The 24,509-nt window shown below is 46.0% G+C and overlaps 1 protein-coding gene across 2 annotated transcripts in view; it reads right to left on the bottom strand.

Moving 5' to 3' along the window:
* The window catches only part of DPYSL2 (dihydropyrimidinase like 2), a 50,948-nt gene that overhangs the window by 16,120 nt on the left and 10,319 nt on the right, over nt 1-24,509 (bottom strand). Inside the window, exons 1-5 of one of the 2 annotated variants that reach the window (XM_086627973.1) lie at nt 24,228-24,279; nt 20,963-21,051; nt 19,434-19,618; nt 1,766-1,930; nt 510-571 (exon numbers count right to left, since the gene is read on the bottom strand). In XM_086627973.1, the coding sequence (XP_086484099.1) occupies nt 510-571; nt 1,766-1,930; nt 19,434-19,618; nt 20,963-21,051; nt 24,228-24,266 (540 nt within the window). In that variant the 5' untranslated portion in view covers nt 24,267-24,279. Of the gene's footprint in view, nt 1-509; nt 572-1,765; nt 1,931-19,433; nt 19,619-20,962; nt 21,052-24,227; nt 24,280-24,509 lie in introns of those variants that run through there. The other variant, XM_086627972.1, reaches the window with a different exon arrangement.

Here is a 24,509-nt window from a genome sequence, read left to right as displayed (position 1 = left end):
AACAATTAAACGTACCCAAACCTATCCACCAGAACAGCAAACCCAACGGGAGGGCAATTCCTTTTTAAGGTCTCAGTGATTCTACTGCTGAAGCCAGAAACCCACTTCTGGAGCCGGACCAGTTTCAGCTGATAAACACACAGAACCATTATGCCAGAGACCTCACCGTCCTGCCCTGCGCCTCGGCACAAAGCAGCAATTTATAAAACTGCCACTGCTTCCACACCAGAGGAGCCGGAATAAAACCTTAGATCTCTCAAAATGAGGGTTTTGCCATTGCTTTCCCCAGCCAAGCCTTTCAGGGTTTGTTGTGGTTTTTTAATTAAAAAAAAAAAAAAAATCTTCAAACCAGAGCTCTGGGTACCGTTGCAAATCTTAGGTACTGTTATGAACACAAAGACTGAAACCAAAAGAGAATGTCAGATCCCAATGCTTTGAATTTAAACCCTTTTATGTGACTCGTGCACAGCCTGCAGGGACAGAAGCGTGTGAACATGAAGCCTTCCTACCTGAGAATCAGTCAGCTGAAAGCGATCCTTGAAAGCCATGTACACCAAGAAGGAGTTCACACCTGGGACAAAGAGAGCAAAGGAAATATCCTTGACATACAAACTGCAGGCGCAGATGAAGCCACGAAAACAGTGTTTCCCAGAGCAAGAGGACGTCCCCCTCAATCAGTAATGATGATTACTGATTAAATTTGGGTTACTTTTACTCCTGCAAGTAAATGGGAGTACTTTTACCCCCCCCCCAGCAAGCAGTAATGATGGGCAGGCAAACAAATGACTTTAATCCACTGTGAAACGCATATGCACACGCGTGTGCACACACGCACGCGCACTCTCGACAGATCACAGCGTGCAGGCAGGACCTCCTCGGCCACCTGGCATTTATTCAGACAGCTGATGAGAACGGAGGAGCCTGCACTCCAGCCCTGGGGACAGCTAAAGCCCTGGGCTTCCACTTCACATTGAAATAAGAATAATTCTGTGGATTCAGCACTGTAGGAGGTTGAGTAAAAAAAAATAAGCGTAAGGCATCACACACAAAAGCAGAGACTGGGTCTGGCAGCCTGATCCCCGACCCCCTCCTGCGAGAGCGATGGGAAATCAGTGTAAGCATGCCCTCCTCCACCGTGTTTGTGCTGACCAAGACACAGGGAGGTTCCTAAGTCAGCTTTCCCTCTCCTGCCTTCTGAACCAGTGAAAGCTTTTGCCCAGCACGTGTGGGAAAGCACTCATTAGGATGTAAAAGGTTGGTTTTTTTAAACTACAAACAGGATGGAAAATTACTCTAGCCTAAGGATGAAACGTCAAGGAAATTAAAGAGGGGAAAAACCCATGAGGTCATTTTGTTCAGCTCTTCTCCACTTTTAGTAACCAGTGCTGGATTGTTCCTTCTGAGCCTGATTCTCCGCTTGTTTACAACAGTTTAAGGGCCAAACATATCACCTACCTGCACTAACGAAAATCAAAGGACTCCCACTGAACAAAAGTGCTCCTCTGCATGGCAGCAGCAAGAGATTCACCTCTGCAAAACCAATGCTGACCCACCAAACACACTGCAGTGACACCAGTGTGTACCATCCTCCCGAGCCCTCTCCAACAGTGACTGTCCAAACCTCCAGAGAAGCCAGAACGGGCCAAGTCAATGCCAGGGCTCAGAACAGCTCTACTAAGATGTAAGAGCAAAACATTTCACAAGAGCCAGTCCTCAAAAATAAAGAGGGGAAAGGCTTCCCTGAACTTTCGGTAACTGAACTTACCATGATCTTTAACCAGAGCTTCCATCTCCTCCTGGACACCTTTATGCCACTCGGTGATATCCACGTGCAGGGAGTAGTCGCAGCAGGATTTGCTGTCGGCCCATTCTCGCCACTGGTCGAACGCAGTCAGCAAACTGGTCCCTGGCTCAGGAACGACGTGATCAACTGGGAAGGACAACCAAAGCACTGGTAAACGGCTGGCGCAGTAGCTTTCCTGGATGTCTAAGACAGACATCTAAGCTTTGCAGAGGCTGTCACAAAAACCAGACATCCCCTTCCCCTCAAAACACTTCAGTTTGAGATCTGCTTTCTAAAGCCTCACATCTGAGAACGCAGCCGGGAAGCTGATTACAGAGCAGAAGCTGAAGGAAATAGCTCAATTACTGCAGCCTGTTTATTGCAATTGTTTGCGAATGGAGTAAATGAAACTCCCAGGGCAGCAAACACAAGGCACTGCAGAGCGCTCTATAAACACCGCACCCCTGTCTGGTGACAAATAAACAACCCCCGTGAGCATCCGTCAGCAGCTTTCAGTACTCAGCACCTCACGTTCAAGCAGTGCCTTTGTCTGTGCCTCTGGACACGCCAGAAAAGGTGTCCAAAGAGTGCAAAGCTGTGTTACTGCCGGTACGTACGCAGTGACAACCACGGACTCCACACATGTGTCCAACACATCCCAACTGAGAGCATCTTCCAGAGACAGCGTACAAGCGAGGACGGGAAGAAGCAGGACTAAGAGTCTGTCGTTGCTGGAGACCGGTCCTGACAACAAGATGGTCCTCTGACATCTGCTCAGTGTGACCCTCGTTCCAGCCTAACAAGTTGGGTCCAGCAGCAATGGGGTTCATGGGTTCATAGGCAGCTACAGGATACTCCACCAGTGCTACAGATGCAGAACAGCCTCAAAGGTTTGGATCTGAAGGTTTAGTGTTCCTCCCAGCACTCTGAATAGCATTCAAGTTTTTATCTGAACGCACAGGATCTCTGAGGTCTTCACTTAGACACAGTGAAACAAAAGAAACAAGCCAGCATCTCAGAAACTGAGCTGCTGCTGAGAGAATAGGAAGAGACCGGGGAGTTTCAGGGGTCACAAACTGGGCAGGCACTGCTGGGGAAGAGGAGAGAGCCTTGGCTTGATTTTATATCAAATCACAGAAAAAAATGAAAAGTTGCTTCAAATATCAGTCAAGAAATTCAAGCAGTTTATTTTTAACTTTAGGGGTGAGTATCTGGGCTGCCATCAGTTAGCTCTAAATCACAACTGGGATAAGAGACCAAGTCCTCGGGCTCTACTCACTCTGTGAAGTACAAAGCTTTGCTTCACCCCACGCAGACGTGTCAGATTGTAGATTTACTGGTTTTGCACTGCCTTAAGAATTGGATTTACACCGGGAGCTCTTGACTCCCTGCAAAAGCAGCAACTGCTCCCCTGATCGACCCACGAGCTCCAGCCACCCGAGTCGGTAACGACATCTCCGACGTCTGAGATGTGCCAACGCTGGAGGAAGCCGAGAGGATTACCCGAAACAGCCGTCCTTCCCGCAAAGCTCTGCACGCCCTCTCTCCCTTTTGCAAAGGTGACTACATGACAGACAGAAAAACAGCACTTAAAATATTTGTGCTTTTCCAAAAGGCTCGATTTTGCCCCTGGAAGCATCACGCTATCCTGCCGAGGGAAGGATGTGACATACAGTTCTTCGCTGATACAGCGGCAGTAGAGCTGCAGCTTTGATCAGCAGTGGCTCAGGGGTTCAGGAGCCTTCGTCTGCTCCAAGAGCAGTGTCCTGCCCATCAGAGGAATCTATGCTATGAGTGAAAGCTCTGCCCAGTGACCAGCATCAGATCAAGGACGTGCTTTTCACCACCCTCGGGAAAAGTAACCCAAATTTAACCAGACGATGAACTGTCCTGCTTTTAAAAAAAATTCTCCATTTTCTGTTCCATGAGCTCCTCCTCCCCCATGGTCAGAAACCTTCCACTGACTTCCACACTGAATTGTTTCTTGGCCAGTACGTAGCCCCTCGTCACTCTGCCAGAGTTAATCTTTAGCTTAAGTAGTATGAACAACAAGGAGAAAAACAACATTCTCTCCACATTACCAAAAGGATCCAGAGAACACCCAGGTTTTCTGGATTTTAAATGGCCAGTGCCTTAACACAAGAGCTGTCTTCCTCAGCCCACTAATTAATTAAAAAGCAAAAAAAGCTCATTTAATCTCTAACACACCGGAATAATACATCCATCTCTGCTTAGATGAAAGGTGCCCTAAGAGCTCCGCCAACCCCAAGATGATACATGGCTTATGGGCATGAGGAGGCACCAAGGGGTTAACACAGCGGAGTCTTCGCAGCCCAGCGCAGAGCCCCTCGGAATGACTCTGGTGTCCAGATCAGAGCTTTATCACCCTCTTATTTCATGCGCTGCCCAAGTATGACTAATGGGAGTTTGCGGAGAGTGGGAGAGGGGGTAAGGCAGCTCTATCAGATCTTTGACAAAGTCAAACCACAGCTGGTTCCAATAAGGATAAGGGATGGAGGTAGTGGTGCATATGTGCATGAAAGCCAGCTCTGGGGATTAGGAATATCTCACATGGAAGCCGCGTGGCCGACACATCGCGCAGCAGCTCCCTTGAGCTCACCGACAGCCAAATCACCCATCATCCCCATCAAAACAGAACACAGTTTGTTTCCATAGCAGCTCTCTGCCAGGCAAATATTACTGATCAACCACTTCGTTTCGTTCACATGGAAGAAGTCAGCAAGAAGGCGGCCTGAACGTGCAAGGTAAGCCAACAGCCTTCACAAGCCTGTGACTTAACTAGTCCAAAGAGACTCGGCGAAGGAGCAACATGGTAGAGCACACCATGGGATGCCTCAAACACAGCAGCCTAGAGCAGAGAGGAGCCAGCGAGGCAGTAGAAGCAGCAGATGCTGCACGCAAGACATGAGGAAGGTGGATGTAACCCTAAGGGCCAGTCTAGAGGTAATTCAGACACAAATTCAAACGTCTCCTCAATTTTATCATCCCTTGTTACAACGGAAGAGGCCAACTACACTGCGAGATCATGGCCCACATCCCTACACGCCAGGGTTGGGGTTTTTGGGAGCCCAAGTAAGAATGAGCTAGATCCTTTGAAGGACAAGAGTCAAGACTGATTCTTCACCTGCTGTTAAAAGAAGTGAGCACTGTAACTACTTCTGCCTATCGGTATGGATAGGAATCGCCCACATATGGCTCAGAGGAAGTTCTCCTTCCAGTCCTCAGGAAGAGCCCAACAGCTCAGAATAAAACAAAAAGCTTTTTCTTTAAGGTCCCTGTGCTTCGGAGCAGTACAGCGCAGCTGATGAGAGCTCCATCCGCTGCATTCCCACAGCCCTCAGTTCCCAAGATGACCCTCGGGTGCGATCCGCCACAGGACCATGGACACAAGGTCTCCTGACCCACTGGAGCACGCACAAAACCCAGCCGTGGAGGTTACCCTGGAGGTTTCCCATGCGAAAAGCAGCGTGCTGTCCTGACCTCACCGAACCACTTCTCCCTCGGGAACTCCACAGCTTGCTGCTCCTTCTTTCCTTCCGTCATCTTGGAAACCAGGAACGTTCAATTCCTGCAGTGGCCTCCAGTCTGCAGGACATGCTCAAGACAAACTGTTGCAACACAGACTGTTGTCACCCCTTTATTCTCCAGACCACTACAGCCTTGATCTCTTCATGCTTCCAAGCCCAGATGTTTTCTTCCTGTTGTTGATTACTGCTGTACAAATGATGTCAGCTGCTGAGCTCGGAAAAGGAAGTTGCCAGCTCAATTTAAGCTCAAAGCTTGCTCCAAAAACAGAAACAAAAGGAAGGAAAAAAGAGAAAAGGAAAAGATCACTGAAGTATCTCTTCATCAGTGCTGAAACCTTCAAAGGAGGAATTAAATAGTTTGTGGTCCTTGAATCACACTGAATTTCAGGCGTAATCCTAACGTTTCTCTTGATTTAAAATACACTCTCAGCAAGTTATATGGCAAAGCCAAGGGTAGGATTACAGTGGTTTCTCAGCTATGAGCAGAAAACATTCTGCAGATTTATCTTCTAACGTTCTGAGATACAGAGTCCAAAATGCAACAGCTTATGGCTTAGAAGCAAGCAAGCTGGTTTACATCAGCAAAGTAACTGCTTTTTAAAAAAGAAATTTTAAAAAAAGATTTTGTGTTTTACAAATAATCTTTTTTTTCCCCTTGGTAAAACACTGATGAGGTTCCAAAATTACTGGTTAGCCTGTTTATCTTTTTCCCAGACAAACCGAGTGTTCACCTCCCTTTGGAAGGCAGTGGGATTTGAGCACCTGCATACCCCAACATGCCACAACTGCTCCAGCCACAGTCACCAAGTCTCTTAATTACATCCCCGATGTGCCTGGGTTTGCTCTGCTGTCACTACATGGTTTCACATTGCTTACAAGGTGCATCTGCTCTGACCTCACCCATCATCCAGGGCTGGTTTTCTGCCTGTCTCGCTCACAGTCCTTCGCTCCTCCTTCGACGGATTAATGGGCTCAAGATTAAAGGCAGACAATAAGCTGAAGTGAGACAACACCACTAGCCACTGCTGGCTTCTCTGCGTGGCTTCAATACACCAGAGCTGGCATTCAGCCACGCTGAAACGTTACGTGTCCCATGAGCCAAAACGGTTCAGTGCTGTGGGGGAGAGATAACATCCACCAGTGCATCAGGCACTTGGTGTAGAATGAACGGGGAAGGCAAAACACTTAGAGGAACTGATTTAAAGGGAACTTTCCCAGTATGGGGGAAGATAAAAGTAGCATTGTTTTAACATAGGCATGAAAAGAAAAAAAATCTAAGGAGGATATGAGAAGTGACAGTGTAAGTCCATAAAGCACCAGCATTTATTGATCACACCAGTGATCAGTGCACGTGTTAAGGGCTGGCTCCCAGCACACCTTTGCTCTTCATTCAGCTGCTCTATCTTCTCCCTTACCTTAAAACCCCACCGACCCGCTAGCCGCACGGCGCACCGATCTCCGCTTGGCAAAGGGCTGCATCACATCCTGGCTTCCTTACGGACTGGGACACGCTGTGGCTCTCCGGTCCATAAGAGCTTTTCCGAAGCAGAGGGGTTCCTGCAGCTCCCACTCAGGCCCTGCACGAGTGCCCAGTTTGAGAGCGGTGGTGGCTATTCTGCACGGGCAGGGGGTGACACACAGAGGACTGGGCAGTTTAACCAACAGCCTGCAGGACGCTTCCAGACTGAAGCCTCACAAAAATCCCATATAATCGCTCTCTGGCACTTTGGAGCTCTCAAAAATATGCAGTTTAAGAGCCACACCTTCATGGTTTTGACCCCTCACTAAGCTCAAGAGAAATTACTGCTGCAGTGGGAGAGCTGAATTCAGCCATCAGCCTTGCCTTGAAGACAAAACTGGACTTTTTGGATGGATGTCCTCATGGGTGGGGATTAATGGTTTTATAGCTTCCTGGTATTGTGGCATGCCCCATTTTTTTTTCTTTTTTGCATCCTGCCTCATTTGAGCAAGCCTTGGCTTGCTAACAACCCCTTCCTGGAGGTTCTATTAATAGCCCATGTTGCAGCTTTCCCCTGTAAAGGTTTAGTTCAGCTGGTTTAATTACGCGTCATCTAAAGCACGCATGAAATTTTTCTTGGTCTTCAGCTAACGAACACCACTACCAGGAACGAGAAAAACTACTTGATACGGACAATATAAACGTGAATTAAGGTCAGATGTTAGAGAAATTGTGTATGTAATAAAACCATCTATGCAGCCTTCCAGTTGCTATTATAAACTGCAGTTTTACACGTTATTCCCTGCTCCTACTAGCATTAAATGTGCGTATTGTTTAAGAGGAGTTTATAAGGTGAAAATCCCTAACATTTTAGCTTAACTGTTAGCAGGCAGATTTCCCCCACCAAAAACTTCAAAAAGCAGCTTCATCACTATAAACACATCTGCCTTTTTAATACTACTTAATCTTCACAGCAACTGCATGCGATGAAATCTGGTGAATTTATTGAGTTGTACATTCTGCCACAAGCCATTTTATTGAGAGGTTGTAATTAAACTCAGCCCTGGTAATTGCACAGCTCCCTTCTTAGAAGTCTGGAGTCATTGCTAGGCTATGGCTGCAGTAGTATTCTCCTGGCACTGGTGTGAACTGGGAGAGATGCTATGAAAGTGAGTGGAATAAAATCAATCCATGTGAACTGAAAGTCAGGCCCTCGACTGACCCAAGCAGCTTCACAGAAGATTATCCCATAATCACAGACCTTATTTCATCCAGAGACTTCAAACTCTCAGCTAGTAAAATACCACAACCCCCTCTACTATTAGTTAAGTATCATTATGACCCTTCTATGTGTCAAGAAACTGAGCTACCAGAAGCTGCCTGTGACACAGTTGTTCAGAAGTCAATCCTCCCAGCAACAAGACTTCTGCTTGAAGTACTGAAATACAACTGCCAGCTCACCAGCTCTGCCTCAATTTAGGCTAGAAATAGACCTCAGCATTTCTTCTGAGCTCAAAAACCCCCAATCAAGTAACCTAAAAGAGCCTCACATCTCCCGTGTTCTGATTTCATACCCAATTCTTCCTCTAAACCACACTCCGGGTCATGTTTTTGAGCCAGGACATGAAAGGACAGTGACAACATTGCCTTTGAGGTTACCATTTCATGTGGCTGACGTACCTAAGCCGATGCACTTGAAGGCAATGACAAATCCAATGAAGAATTTTCCTAACATCCTGGACCCAGCAATCAGATTTTAGCTTCGTGTATTTGCGGGGACTTATTCCCACATGACTTTATCGTTGTTTGTTTCTTCCCCTCCAAGAAAAGATACTGGAATAAAGAGATTATTCCAAAGAGTATCACCACTCTGCACAGAACAGCACGCACGGTGCTAACACAGCTACACACGGACTGTTCGCTCGCACGTGTCTGCCAAGCCAGCAGAAGAGGAGGCAGCCTCAACGACATCGCATGTTGTGTTCTCCCAGTTTAGATCCAGTTTATTAGACTCCACGCAGAGAAATCAGAAGCTGGACCAGGCTCAGAAGAATTAGACATATCCGCGCTACACTGATTACATTTTCAGACTGCAATGTTCTGTTATTCCCTCGCTGATGTCATACAGATATTTCACTTGTCTTTTTTGCTGATTAGATCCAAAATAAAATTAATAATTTAATGCCAGCTGGACACAAATGTAAAGAATAGGGGTCTGTATTTCCAAACAATAATTAATAACCCTCTTCAACAGCTGGAATGACTATATATTAAGATCAGATCAAAAAAGGTTCCATTTCTTTATAGTACAGGTTTATTGTACATCCAAAGCTACGCCTGTATCTCAGGAGGCCACCACGATAGAGGAGGGGAGCCAAGTTCAAAAGAGATATTCCAAGATTTACTCTTTCTTTTAGGCATACTTCACACTTGAAGCCCATGCAAAAAGCACTGAGGACTTCAAAGACTTCCATATAAATTGGCCTGTAAACCTGGAGGGAATGAGACTGAGCAAATCGCTATTTGTAGCCATGGATTTCAAGTCAAGAGAAAACACAACTATAAAAACACATCCAAGGGGCAAAAGTTTGACCAGAAACAAAGAGGACAAAAGTTGAAGTGCCGTAAGGCAGTTCTGTCCCTCTCAGGTCAGTGGAGCTATATGCTGCCCGTCAGGCTTTTTCCACTAGCTGGGAAGCTGGAACAATTCTGGATTTGCGGTGTTGTGGCCAAGACCAGATTTTGGCTTCTCAGCTTCGTTTCATTGCCCATGGTGGTCTCAGGGGGGTGTTGGAAATGGAGAGGAACACAACTGCAGATTGGGAACTTTTACAATGGAAATTTGTGGTGGTTCTGAGATGGCTTTATGTTTTCAGGACCAGAAAAATGGTTGTTTTTTTTTCCTCAATAAAATAAACTAAATGCAAAGAGTTCTGATTCTATAGAATCAACTTCTTTTTTTTTTTTTTTTAAACAGCTTGTGAGGGAAATGGGGGAAAAAAATAAAAGATCTGCTTGGTGAACCTGTCCCTTCCCTCTGTGTACTTGCCAAACATTGTCTTTGCCATATAAACATCTCCTCTCACTGGACAAGGACCAGACATCTCCTTGTGGCTGCGATGAAGCGACATCATGCTTTGAGGAAGAGGTTTTCATCCATCACCATCGTGCCACTTCCACTTCTGGTAAGACACTAAGAGTTCCCATTCTGTTCTCAGTTAAAGCACTAATGACTGTCAAACAGAACCACGGACAAGGAAGCGAGGACTGATTCAGACTCAAATGTCCATATGTCCATAAAGGAAACTGGTGGGATCTGATGTGGAGGTGCAGCAGAACCTACTTTCTAACAAGCCTATGGTAGGACAGTGATTGAGCAGCACATTCACACTGCATCCGTCAATTTTCTGACTACACCCACCCATCTGCTAGTTTTCTATCAACTTGGTAAGGCTAATATTGCCTGCCAAAATCAGCTATTGAGATTGCTGTAATAATACCCTGCAGGAGACCTGAACTAGATCATCCTTGGTTTAAACAGGAATCCTGTGACACAGTCCCCAGGTGCCGAATTTCCTTTCTCCAGGTCTGAAATAGCCCTGTCTGGCCTCTGAAGCAGTCTGGTATCTTTCCAGACCCATGAAACACCCCCTTGTTTGGGGGCACAAGGCACCATGGTTGGGGTAGAAAAGGATGCACTCCTGGACATCACCTGGCCTGGCCAATTCCAAAGACAGACAAGAAGTCTGCAAAAGGACTAAGTGCTTCCCAAAGCAGCAGAAGCAAACTCTGGTCTTGGTACCATGCCCTAATTCTACTACTTCACGTAAGAACATCCTGCACACCAACGTTTTTCCCCAGCTATTGTTGTGCTACAAAGACTTTACAGTACTTCTTCAGTTCACAGTGGATAACTCTGCACATCTGAAAAGTACTTTGTACCCCATCAGTAGCTGAACTCTTCTCTTTGGACACCAATACAAATCCTGAGAAATCTTATCTGAAATGAAGAAAAGTCTGTAGGGAAGTATCATTAACGGACACGCGTTTCTGGAATGAGATTTTTGAAGCAATATTGGGTTACGCTGCCTCTTGCTGTGCTGTGCTTTGGGAACTTTCCCCCTTCTCCTTTGCACAAAAGCAGTGCTGTGTAATAACACGGGATCCTTCTCAAGGAACTCCTTTACCAGCTCACATTGCTTGTAGGCTGTGCCAGGGAATTTCATTCATATGTAAAACACCACAGAGTCCCCCAGATTCCAAAAATATACACACTGCACATATGTAACTGCTTTCAAGAACAAAGCAATCTGGTGAAAATATGTCCTAGAAGCAGTCAGGAAGGGGAACTTTCAAAAGCACGGCCCTTTGAATGGCCTTTGAAAATTCACTGAGAGATTTCCCAGTTAACATTTATATGTTAAAGTCTAACAGTTCCTCCTACTAAAATAGGGTTTCAGGATCCAGGAAGCCAAAAGCACTTTAAACACACAGGGCTCAACTCATCTCTCCCTCACACCAAGTTTTTTCCTTTTATTCATATCCTGACAGCACCCAGAGCTGTGCATCATGAGCTCCTGGGACGGGGTGTCTGCATCTGCACGGATCCCAGCTGGGAGGGACAGGGACTATTTCATTGCTAGGTGGCATCACATCCCTAGGCTCCCAGGAAGCTCTACCTAAAAATAATCACTTTGTACTTAATATGAGGGTCTAGGTGAACTTAATGAATTTGAATTAAAGCTTACAACCCCTCAGCAACAAAGCCACCTCCCATTACAGACAGCTAGCAACTAGCACGGAGAAATTAAATGACATACCCGTTGTCACAAAGGTGGTCCTAACACTAACTGTAGTGTATCAAGGGAACAAGAGTTTTCCCAGAAGTCATAACTCTGAAGTGCCCATCACTGCATTCCTTCTAAAGGCACATGGCTTCCATGGGAGCTAGGGTTGTGCAAAGATGCAGGCACAGCCCCAAGTTGGTAACCATCGGCAATTTAGAAGCATGATTAAAGTATGTTAGACAGGAGGAGCTAATTTGTATTCCTTAAACATTTCTCCCTCTCACCAGAAAGATTAAAAAAAAAAATAAATCCAGTGTTTAAGAAACAGATGGGATCTATGAACTGAAGGCAAGATGGAAAAAGACTCCACTGACCCAAGACGTCAAATTCCACTCTACAGACAGCACTCACCCGAAGCCACCCCAAGTGAGAACTACTGCACTTAGTTTCAGCCATCAGTTCTTTCAGGCATCACTTGCTCCTTCCCCTGACACGCAAAGCTAATTCCCAATGTGGAAAGTTAAAAGCTCCTGTCTGACAAGGATGGTTTCTGCTGAGTCAAGCTCACAGCAAGATAAAAGAAGCCAAGGGACTGAACACGGGTAAGAAGGCAAAAATCCATGCCCAGAAAAACATGCCAAGAAAAGAGCTGGAGGCACCATTTGCTGCTGTTTCTTTTAAGACCTTGTCTCAACTTGAAGGTGATTAAGACAGGTTATCTAGCAAGATTGAACACACATGCCCTGAAAACCTATCACAGACAGCTAATGATGTTACATTAATGGAGGTGGATAATTGTATTTTATTTTTCAAGATTGCTTTTCCATCTACAGTAGACAGGCTTTAGCTGGAGGACCCAACTTTTACACCTGCAGCCTTCAAAATATCAGATGCATTTTCCATTGATGTAAGGGGCTATGTAGGAGACAACACGGTGGTGATGTCCATAAGCTCTGCACTTCTCCTGTGCATCACCCATAAGGCATGGGACATGGGGCTGAAAGCACTGGACACATGAAAGCAAGAACAGCCTTTAAAAACAGCTCTTCAAACAAAAGAACATGAACTTTTCTCCATGCAGTGGGAAATCAGCACCAGTGATCCCAAACATTATATGGAATAAGAGGGCTTAAGTGTTATTGCATAAACACACACCGTGGGTTATTTCTCCTGAGTGAGTGCCAAATCCCTGTTTTTGGATGCATGGAAAAATCGAGGTCAGTCACATCTGCAGGAAGACGGCCCCACTGTCAGTGTGTTGCCATTTCAACACTCATTTGTTCCTAACTACATCAGTCTCCAGGCTCCGGGACGCGGGGGACAGCCTCCGTCCTCTCCTGCCTCCGCAGGGACGGCGGCGCAGCGGGTCCAGAGCAGAACAGGGCCAAAGAGAACCGGAGCAAGGGCTCCGCTCACCTGCTCTTTGAAAAATATAAATCACTGCAGAAGGCTGGGAGAGGAGCAAGGACCAGGATCCAGAGCAGCTCTGGGGAAGGCAGAAGATGGGAAAATAAGGGGAAAAAAAAAAAATAAAAAAAATTGACTGAATGACTTACAAGCCGTGCTGGACTGCAGTGGTTTCACAGCCCAAAAGCAGACACTGTGGGTTCCACCTTCCAGCACTAAGAAGGGCAGATGGCACAGCTGGCAGGAGAGCCATCAGCCGGGGGTACAGACCCCACCACAGCACAGCCTCCTGCACAACCTCGGGCAAAGCTACACAGCTCCTCAAGTCCCCACTCCTTCCTCACAGGAGCTGATTGTCTCAGCAGCAAAGAGATTACGAACAGTCACAGCGCAAAGGGGAAAAAAAAATAATAATGAAACGCCCACAATAACACACGAGGTACGTGTGGACCCAACAGCTGCTTCGTTCTGCGGTAACTGGCGAGAGACATCAAGGGCTCAGCAGATCCGTTCCATTCACTTCCAGCAAGACTCCTTTGGAAATCCCACGGGAACAACAGCGGTGATCCCATCCAGCGGAAAAACCACGGTGGCAGGGATGGCTGGAAGCGGAGCGGGGCCCGGTGAGGTGGAGAAGTGTAATGGACTTAGAGGGGTTTAAAGGCTCGGGAAGAGCCGCTCGCAACAGGGGAGTGCCCGTCCCTGCCCACCGACCCACTTTCTCATTAAGGATTCCCAGCCTGCCCCGAATGGAAGCAACAAACACGTCGGCAGGAGGCTGGGAGTCAGTGAAGCGAAGGAGATGGAGCGTGAGTCGGTGCAGAGGCTGGAGAGTGGGGGGTAGAAAAAAGCACGGAGGGGAGCTGGGGAGGGAGAGAAAGGGCTGGAGGGGCTCCGTGCTCCTGTGCGGTCACGTCAGCATCTTACAGCTGAAGGAAGCCTCTACCCATACAAATCACCAATAATCTTTCATACGGACGTTTTCATCACATTTCTAGAGAATTAAACATTTCTTTTCTGCAGAAGAACCACCGCCAGCTGCTAGAAAGTGAAACGAGCTGCACAGCCCGTCTGCAGCGCTACCCCCAGCCACACAGTTCCTCTTTTATCTCTGCTACTGGGTGCAAAAAGAAACAAAATTCGGGCTGGTGCCTGCGGAACAAGGCAGCGCTGTGCAAACACAGCCGCAGAGCCTCGGTGAGACACTGCAGCTCTGTGGTCGCTGCCCTCGGGCTCCCAGCGCTTGGGTTTGTACTTCCAGCTCGGCCGCAAGTGACTGCGCAGCCGCTGCCATGCCACCGCCTCCATCCTCCTCCTCCACCCACCGTTTACACTCGTACTCTCTTCCAGGATAGGGCTAACCCTGATAACATAAACCAGCAGCACCCAGCAGGGTAGAATACGATCTAGTCTCCACTGGTGGGTCTACACACCACCCCATGCCAAGCTGCCCTTGCCCCACAACACTGCCCAGCCCTTTTCTAAACCCCACTCTGAGCTCATGTTGTGGTTTAGACTCTGATCTCCTTTGGGGTGGCTCCATTCTCTCAAGTCATGCTCGGTTCAAAAACTGAGAGGTGAGGAAGCACGCTAGACTGGAAACATTTCCTTCTAGCAAGGTGGTGATCTTCAGGATGACCTAGGAGATCTGGTGTCAACTCACCACAAATTCAATGGGAGCCAAGCAGCTAACACACCCCTGAAAATCCCTGTCGTCCTGCACACGACCTCGTTCTGTAATAGCAGAGTAAAGCATTAGGAAGCAAAATGAAGCTCATTTGAAGTTCCCCTTCATTTTCTGAACCTCCCAAGACACAAAGGCTCACATCCCTCGCGTACATTCTCCATGTTATTAGGATAACTGCTAGTCAAGTTCAAAAGGCAGCTGGCTTCCAAGTCACCAAGCCAGAAAAAACTATAATTTCTCTCACTGTAATTTCTCTCTGTGATTACAACAGTGGTTGACTGAGTCAACACAGGCGATGTCGGCAAGCGATTTCACTCAAGGACAGCAGATACCCAGGAAGAGGCAGAGTCTTCGGGAAGGGGGGCTGAAATGTGTGTGGGAGCTGGCCTGGAGAGATGCACTTCTCACTAGGACATTAAACAGGCTAGAGGATCAGAGAGCCAGCAAATAAACACAGCTTAGCTTCATCCCTTCTGAAGGGTCAGGAGCAGAGAAAGGCAATCCTGCCTCTACTGAAATCGGGGGGAGTTTTACTATTGATTTTAACGGGGATTTCGCCCATCAAAGTTAATAAGCAACCAAATCATCACAAGACTTGGAGAGACCACCCTGTTCTTAGCAGTGATATCTTTCTTCTCTAATAGCTCCAGGGACTGTTTTATATCCCAGGGCATCAGCCTATCTCAAGTTGGAGCAATAGGGGCTGAAAAATGCCATCTTTAGCCCAACAAAACTGTAGCTCCATAGGCTCTATGGATCAAAAAGAGCCTCTTGTAAAGGACAACATCATACAGAGTCCTTTTCCAAAACTCCAGAAGGACTGTTCTCTTTCCATGGAATACAGAGGAGCTTAGGGAAGCTATCCTGAATAAGCTGGAGCCTATCTAATACTCCTCCCTGCTACAAAGCCTTCCGTGGATCATCCTGGAATCCTCCCTTCAACATAATGCCCAAACACTGCATTCTGACATTTTAAAAGGGCGATAATCCAAGTCTTTTCCAGAGTAATGTCCTAAAACACGCACAGTGCTGTTTGCCCTCAGCTGACATACCCACACCAACATTGTTTTAAGGCAGGGAGAGAGAATGGATCATGCAAGCTGCCGTTTCAGAAAAACAATCCATCCTATCACAACACGTTGTTTCACCTCTCAGCTCTGCGCAGCAAAACCAACTACATTTTTTCGTAGGTTAGCAAAGTCAGCTGCAGTCTTGCCTTTGGCACTGAAGAGGGTAGAGACAGAAGGATCATAGCTGGAATTCTTGTTCAGATGGCCTCTGTGGAATGAGTAGCTAGAAAAAGAAATCAGCCCTAACTCCTGAGTGAAGCAACCTACAAGAGGGCTCAGGAAAGCAAGGACTGGAGAGTCCTATGGGAGCACAGGTGATGTAGTGCAGAAAAGGGTTAATTCGGATCGTCACTGCCAGTCACTCTCCCTCATTCCAGTTGACCAGGGGATAAGTTGGGAAGCACTGGATCGGAGCCAGATCTGCTTCCCACCAGGATAAATCTCTACTGGTCCCACCCAGAAAACGAGGCTGCTCCATTTGATACCAGTTGAGAGTCGGATTCTCCCATCTCTGACGCCATAGTAATGGATTCACTTTAAAGGGGAACGGAAGTAAATGAGAACAGGGCTTGGAAACAATAGGTTACATTCTTGAACTGCTGTCTGCTTCCCTTGGATGTGTTTTGCCATCAGAATTAAAGGAACACCACTGAATTTGGTCTGAGCTGAAAATGAAGTTCACTGAAACCAAACCAGACACGCAGGGTGAATTCCTGGCACTGCCGAGGTCAATGACGAAACTCTCCGTTACTTCGCCGACGCCAGGATCTCACCCACAGTTTTTATAAAACCAACAATCAATAGAAACCTATCCGAGATTCTTGTTTAAATGTACATAAAACAAGTATTTCCCTGCCATCATTGTAAAGTAAACAGCTTTAAAGTGTCCTCCTGCATGAAAACGTGAACAAATTGGAGCATAAAGCTGACTTTGCTTGCCCGAAAACCTGTTTTCTTGCCCAAAATGAGGGCTATGTATAAAAGAGAAAAACAGATGGAGTGAAGGTATTTGTAAATAAATAATACAAAGTTTGCTTAACGCACAAAAGTGGGTTTTTTTTGCTTAAAGCACACAAAGGTGTTTTTTTCCACAAAGCTCACATCCTGGGCTAGCTTTTCCAAAAAAGCCCAAAGGACGGAGGCACACAGCTAGACACGTTTCCAGGAGAGGAGGATCTGCTCCTTCAAAAAGTCCCAGGCATGGTATTTAAAATATACAATGGCATAAACATTAGCATGCAATTTTCAGGCTGCAATTTGTTTGAGATGCTACGAATCTAGTTCGTTAAACATTGTCCTATTTATCATAAAAGAAAAAAATGCTGCAATCAACCACGACTCCCACCTGCTTTGGGAAAAACCAAAGGCCACCCACCAAGAGCATGTTCACAAGGGCAGCTCCGCACGCTTCCTTGGGGAAAAACAATTTTGCAAATGGTATAATTTTGCTAAGAAGAAAACAGCTGAGCTGACACAGAGCAGAGTCTCCAAAGCTTTGAAGTCTAGTTGGATTATTTATGCTGCTTTCCACTGGTCAGCTCCAGTTACTGATACCCACCCGTCAGAAATGTCTCTCCATCATCCTAAGCAGTCCAATTACTGTCCTTGCTGCTATGCATTACGAAGATGTTTTTTATTCAGAGATGACCATATATTTTGGAATCCTAATCCAAGACAATCAGGAAGGTGGAAAGATGGAGTTTAGCCACTGGGCCCCTCAATGACCATGGGCCAACCATGTAATCTACGTCGTGCCAATTATTCACAGCTGTAAAACTACGAGAAGTTATAAAATGGGAGACTCTCCTCCAACTTCCCTAGCTCAGAGATGTGTTACAAACACTCTTAGTGAGATATTCGGATACTACAGTCATAAAGGCAACGTACATGTACGCACACACAGAAAGGCCCAAGCATTTCTGAAGTATGAGGCTCTCCATAGATAAAATTGGACAACCAAAGTAAAGGGCTACTTCAGAAAATTTTGCCTAAGCAATTTCTGCTTAAAATGTTTGTTTTTTTTTTTTTTTCAAAGTGCCACTGGTGGAAATAATGCTGTTGAAAGGTCAGGTGCAGATGACAGAGAATGCTATTTTGATGCAAATCAACTTAATGAGGAAGAACAAAATGATAATTCAAGTGTGAACCAGGTACTAATAACAACAAGGAACAACCAAGGAAACAAAGTCAATGAACTGAAGCTGAAAAGAAAATACCATTTCAGTGTTAATTTAAATTGACAGCAAAGGTTTGAAGAAAAACTGGGTATTAGTATGCACAATGAGACCATCCACAGCTACACTCCCACTTTACATTCTCTGTATGCATGAGGTTATCTTCATACACAAACTTCATACTCTGAAGTGACAACATTATGAAAAATAATTTCCTTGGTTATTTTAAGATTATGTATTTGAAGCATTAGACCAAGTTCATAAGCCAGATACAACCTCTTTGCAAGGTCCAGACCCAGAAAAAGGTTTGTTTCTGAAACGCAGACAGTCTAGTTGTGTTTGGACCACCAGCCAGGGATCAAAGATCACTCACAACCATCCTCTAAGAGATGGAATGAGGATGTTCAAGCCCTTAAGGAGCTAGGTTTGAACCGAGGAGGGTTAGGCTGATTTCTGGCTGTGCCAAAGATCTCTTTATATCTGTGGATTGGACAACAGACACTAGTACCTGTTCTGAACCACGCTCTTTTATTTTCCTGTACCTTAACTCCCTGCTGTGAAATGGCAGCACCTCAAAGCACATGAAAGAATGTGAGATGCTCAGATATTGTATCGCTTTAGAGCTTTATCCTTGATTCCCATATGCGGCAACAGACTCCAGGACGCCGTGTTACAGTGTACATGTGATCGGCTGCACTGCAATAGAGGTTTTTATTTTTTTCTCTAGCTCAAACAAGGTTAACAATGACTCACTTATGGAGTTATAAGATCCAGGCTCTGACAAGCCAAGCATCTGTAGCCAATGCAAGTGGGGTCAGATAGCCTGGAAGTCATTCGTGAGGCACTTTAGAGCCAGAGGGGAACACCATGAGCGTCTAATCCTGGTGTCAGCAGAACAGTCAGTCTGTCTGTCCTTTTATTTTGAGATATTTTCATTTCCCGATTTCTATCTTCCTCCAAAAGAGGATATGAGCACAAAAGAGACAACGCTAACAAAAATCCCAGTGCTAAAGCTGCGTATATAAGTGGGCATGTGCAAATCCTTAAATAAGTGGCACACTTTTCAAAGACACATAGCACACTGGCATCAAGCTTCTGGATGCGAATCATATGATGGACATCTATCCAGAGACATCATGGAGAAAGGAAATGAGGCACAGGAATGTGGAGAATCTGCTACTCATACTGGAGCCAGAGGTCAGTGACATGGGTTTCAGTGGGAGCAGACCCAAGAATCTGGCAAAGTCACACAAGTAGCAGGGTAAACCCTGCCAGAAGATAAGACAAGAGTGAAATGACTGACAGCTGCAAGATGTGGAAATCCTGGGGTCTTGCTTTTCCACTCGGTTTCCCATCACTACATTAGCTCTTCTCAGCAACCTGGACAGACATCAGAAATCCCCCACTGCTGGTACCTGGTCCAAAATACTGCATGACTTACACAGCCCACACTTTCTGTGCTTATCTGAGAAAGAGAAAAGCAAAGCTTTCTTGGAAAATTAGAAACAGTCAGCTTACTGATCATGGTGGTGCCCCCAGCCAGTGCAGCCTTGGTCCCTTGGAAGAAGTCATCAGCAGATGTCATCCCCTGCTCCGGCATCTGGAAGCGGGTGTGAACGTCAATCCCTCCAGGAATCACCATCCTGCCATGGGCTTCGATAGTTTTCACTCCCCCTGGCACAATCAGATTCTCTCCTATTTGCCTGGGTAAACAGGTTCCAAACAGCAAGTCAGACACCGACAAGGCAAACAGCCTGTAAACATACACCCTTGTGCTACTTAACCTGGCTGGTGTTTTCTTTTTCCATATAAAGCAAAGTACGGGATCAGCATACAGAGCTGATAATATTTTATTCTTCCCCTTGAAGCAGTTGCATAATTGAGAGCAAAGCCTGCAATTACTTCAGGACCTCGGGGCAATATTAAACTTAACAGGAAGGAAAAGAAGGAGCCAGACTGGCAGGCAGCTGGGGAAGGGACGATGCAGATAATCAGATGATCGCTGTACCAAACACAGCAAGAGCCTCACGAGCAGCTTTACTGGGACTGGACTGGGGCTGCCAAGTGGCAGTTCAACACTTGATTCTCGCTGTCTAACAGCGATTTAGATGTTAGCATTGTTTTGGGAGCGCTGGAAGATTTTTTGTCTCTGTGTTGTCCACTTTCCTTTCATGCACAAATATTATGTAGTCCCTGCACAAATATAAACCCATGCAGATACTGGTTATCAAATTCCTGATGAGACCCGCAAAGCCCTCTCCAGTCTACTTCTTCACAAGACGTATTTTTAAAAACGCAGTAGTGGATGACACATTGCAATTAATTAGCTGTCTTTGGCTGGCTCCTTTAACTTTTAACCTTGATTAACAAAGCACATGTGCTGACTGTTTAGCCAGAATAGGAAAATTCCTTGTTTGAAACCTCTGGCTCGTCTATTTTTTTCCTAAGAGTAATTTTCCAAAGAAATCTGTAATATATTTAATGTGCCAAAAACGCATGTTTCAGGACTGAAAACACAGAAGCATGCTGGAAAGAGGTCTGAACCTCAATCCTTAAAATACAGGATGATTATTAATTTTAAGGGGGTTGAGATTGATCCTTGTACCATAGAATCATAAAAGACAGCTCTGCAAGAGACCTCAAGAGGTCACCTAAGTCCAGCCTCCTACCCTAAAACAGAATTATCTGTATTAGGATTCTGAACTCTGGATTCAAAATATCTGAAGTCATAACTCAGTAAAATGTTACAGCACAGATAACTTCAAACACATGTGTCATCTCAGCATGGGGCTCTTCACATGGCTAAAATTAAGCACATGTAGGTACCTCCTTTGACCCACGCTTTAATAATAATGGGGTTTTGGCCCGTTTGTTTACTTAATTCAACACCTTGTTTTTAAAGTTCCTCCATCAAACACCAGGATATATGCGAAATATTCATTCTTCATTGCGATCTGATATAGCTCACTGAGACTTAGTTATTCCTGGCTGATCTGCAGTACATTTCTGCACATTTCCAATACAACACGATATCAGGCTTCACTTACTTTATCAACCCATCTTCCATGTAAATGTCTGCATAGAAAGACTGGTCGTCATTAACTATTTTACCACCTTTGATCAAAAGACGATCACTCTGCAACAAAGAAGCATACAACATATATAATTATTCTGAGAGAAAGCTGACAGTCTGCAGTGTCACTTCAGAGATAAAAGAGCAGAGATGGAAACAACCTCTGCATTATGCAAAAGAGCACGTCAAAACACAAGTCAATCGCTGCACTTTCAACTGGAAAGATAAAATATTTTATTTCATCTGCAAGTCCTTTCATCACACTAATGATCAAAAAAAATGAGAAGGGAAAAGGAGCTGGGTTCCAGCGGGCTTGTCTACTTGGCAGCTTCACTCGTACCTGCAGTCTGCCACCATCACCTGCAGCAACAGTATTAAATAATACTTTGAGGGATGCGTAATAGCCACACTTCTGTTTTTTCTGCCTCGGTCATATGCAAAATTTCCTATATGCACCCACACGCTGGAGTCACTCCTTGGCTAAGTGTGAGTCAACTGCTGTCAGGGAGATGGACCAAAATTCTGTTGCCACAGGTTACACAACACAAACAAACTCGTTTTGTCCAACTTAGCGATGTTTCGACGCAGTGGATACTTTTACTGCCTTTCCAGAGCACTGCTGCACAATCAGATGGAAATAAGCACATACTAGCAAATTAAGTTTAAGAGAGAAATTTTAAAAATGCTTAATAAAATTTCCTCAAATTAGAAGACAGCTTGGCAGGAACAGAAATGTAATTACAACAAGGCAGCTATCAGGTGATGTGTTTTTATCGCAGTCCAGGTTACATCTCACTTTTGCAAGACTTTAGGTCAAAACCAAATTTATCTTTTTTTGCAGTAGCCATAAACGAGATTGAAACACACTCTGCAGAGCTCTGGATGGGGTGGAAAGTTAAAAGCAACTGTTATTTTCCTCTGGTTCCTTCATCCCCTACATCACAGATGCATATATTTAAAGCAAAGCACATGCACGTTACGCAGCGTTCAGTTTAAACTACACCTTGGCTCTTACAGCTGTACTTGTACTTACTCTGACTCTCTTTCCTCCTCTCAAAATGGTCTTTGTAAGAGAACAAAGCACAGTGAAAGACTGCTGAAACCAAAAGCTGACTTCAAGATGGGGTAGAAAGCAGAACTTTAACTCGGTGGTGCCTTGAACTTACAGTAAATACACGTAAGACAGTGACAGTGCTGCTCGGGGCCCCTACTTGGAGCTGCTCAGACAGAAGAAAAGTATCAGGCGTTTTCCCAAAGAGCTTATAATGAAACTGAAGAGCTGGAGCACCAGATTCTCAACTGACACAAGCTGACATAGCTCTTTTAATGGCAAAAAAGGCTACATGAATTGCATCAGCTACTGATTTATATCCATCTTTTACATAACTGCTGAACATCTCTGAGATGTTAAGTGTCTCTCCTTCCCCCTCCTTTTTATCTTCTCCTTCCTCCTAACTGCTGCAATGGAGTTTTCCTGAATAATGCCACCAATTTGAAAAACAAAGAAAGAAAACCCCAAGATTTAAATTTAGGATCTGCTGTGAATGCCAATAAGCCTGAATGAATTAATTTGGGGCGTGAAAAACCCACTTGTCTTTCAACGCCAGCCTCTACAGCAAACCGTCCTACATGTTTACCATTTCCAGAAACACTGCAGTATTTATGCCCACCTCTAGTGCAGGCTCCTTGTGCTATTAAAAAGGCCAGCTACTACTGAAATCAGCTAGTTTGGCCACCAATGCCACTGACAGCCCAAGTCCTAATGCACTGGGCATCAGTCAGGAAAAAAGGAAAACAAATATATATATAGTGACCAAGAAAAATGCTGCCTGGACCATTGTAATGATGCTCTGAACACTCGTGCTAGTAAACAGGTCCCCTGCTGCGGCTGAACGGTGGGCTCTGAAATCATCACGAATCCTTCTGCTCGTTTCAACCACCTTGGAGACAAAAGCGCCCGCAGTTTGCAACCGTGCCGGGGCCTGCCACTACATCTGCACGGATTTACCCCACTGATGCAGCCAAAACAGGACAGCTAAACATTGATCACCCTTTTTCTCCAAGCATTAGGCTCCGTAGATGACTACCGGGTTTATACAACAGCAAATAAGACCAGAATCTGAATTTTTCTGTCCCTTATCTTCGTAAGAGTATTGCATCGGGTGGACGCAACACAGATCGGAGCATTCAGTCGTGAGAAAAATGCGTCACGCTACTTTTGGCCCATGACAGCGATTCAGCAGTAGCCTTCATCGTTATTTAAACATAGGCATCTTCTCAAACTCTCCACCACTGGACTCTTGGAGGGAAACTGTTCCCCTCCCTCTCAAAAAAAAAGCGGCTGCTCCATTTATCACATACCAATTTTGTGCATCCCCTGCATTTCCTAAACCTCGCTTAAAACATAACCGTGCAGCCCAGCTGTAGGTCACGCTTCAAAGCTCCGTTTCAGAGCTCACTTCGCTGCCTCCGAGGCTGAGGAAGGAGGACGAGGATGGGTGTGTCCGTGGGGCTGCGAGAAGGAGCCGCTGCCAATAATGAAAAACTCTTGTGTCGAAAAAATAAATGGCTGTAACAGTCTGTTAGATGCGAATATCCTGCCTTACGTAACGAAAAGTTAGTATCCTTGGATCTGCAATACCTGCCCTAAATCGGCTCCCACAATAACGAAACCAAGGGAGGGGTTTATATAACGGCTCCTTCCCTTTTCCCCCAGGATTGCATCGAGGAGCGGACTGAAACGTGCGAGAAGCTTCTCGGGGAAGGAAAGGAAATCCTGCTCCATCCCCAGCGCCAGCCCGCCGGGGCAGGGGGCTTCGCCCGATATCCCCCCCCCACCGCCTCGGAGCCGCCCTTCGCCGGGCTGGGGCTCCATCCCCATCCGCTCCGCAGCCTCCTGGGGCACGAACCCGGCAGGCAGAGACCCCCCCGCCCCGGCCGGAGGTACCGCTGTCCCCGATGCCCTCCCGGGGCGGGTGACACCCGCGGCGGGGCCGGCTGCAGCGCTACAGCGGGGGATGCTGATGAAATCCGCCGCCCTCCGCCCCGCCACGGAGCCGTACCCCCCCCGGCCCCCCCCGTCGGGCGCCCAGCCGCGCTGCAGCGCAGGAAGCGCTGCATTAGCCCCTGATCTCATTATCCCGCACAAACCGCGGCCCCCGCTCGCCCGGCACACAAAGGGCTTAATCCCCGCGCACCCCTCCCCCTTCCCCGCTTTTATTCCCGTGCGCTCAACTCACCGTGATCCGTGGAATGTTTTTCTTCCCCTGATAAGACATCTTGGGAAATCACTCCCCAATTTATTTAATAATTAATTATATATATATCTTTTTTTTTTTTTTGGGGGGGGGGAGAAGCGGGGTGGCTGCTGTATCGCTATTGTCTCCCGCGCAGCAACTGCTCCCCGACTTCCAGCGGCAAAAAAAAAAAAAAATAAAAAATAAAAATAATAAAAATAGAATAAAGATTAAATCCCCCGAGCCCAAATCAATGCGATCACAAGGAAGGGGAGCGGGAAAGGG

The sequence above is a fragment of the Tauraco erythrolophus genome, chromosome 29 (assembly GCF_009769465.1).
Source record: "Tauraco erythrolophus isolate bTauEry1 chromosome 29, bTauEry1.pri, whole genome shotgun sequence".
NCBI classification, from domain to species: Eukaryota; Metazoa; Chordata; class Aves; order Musophagiformes; family Musophagidae; genus Tauraco; species Tauraco erythrolophus.
This window is presented reverse-complemented; position numbering and strand designations above follow the sequence as displayed.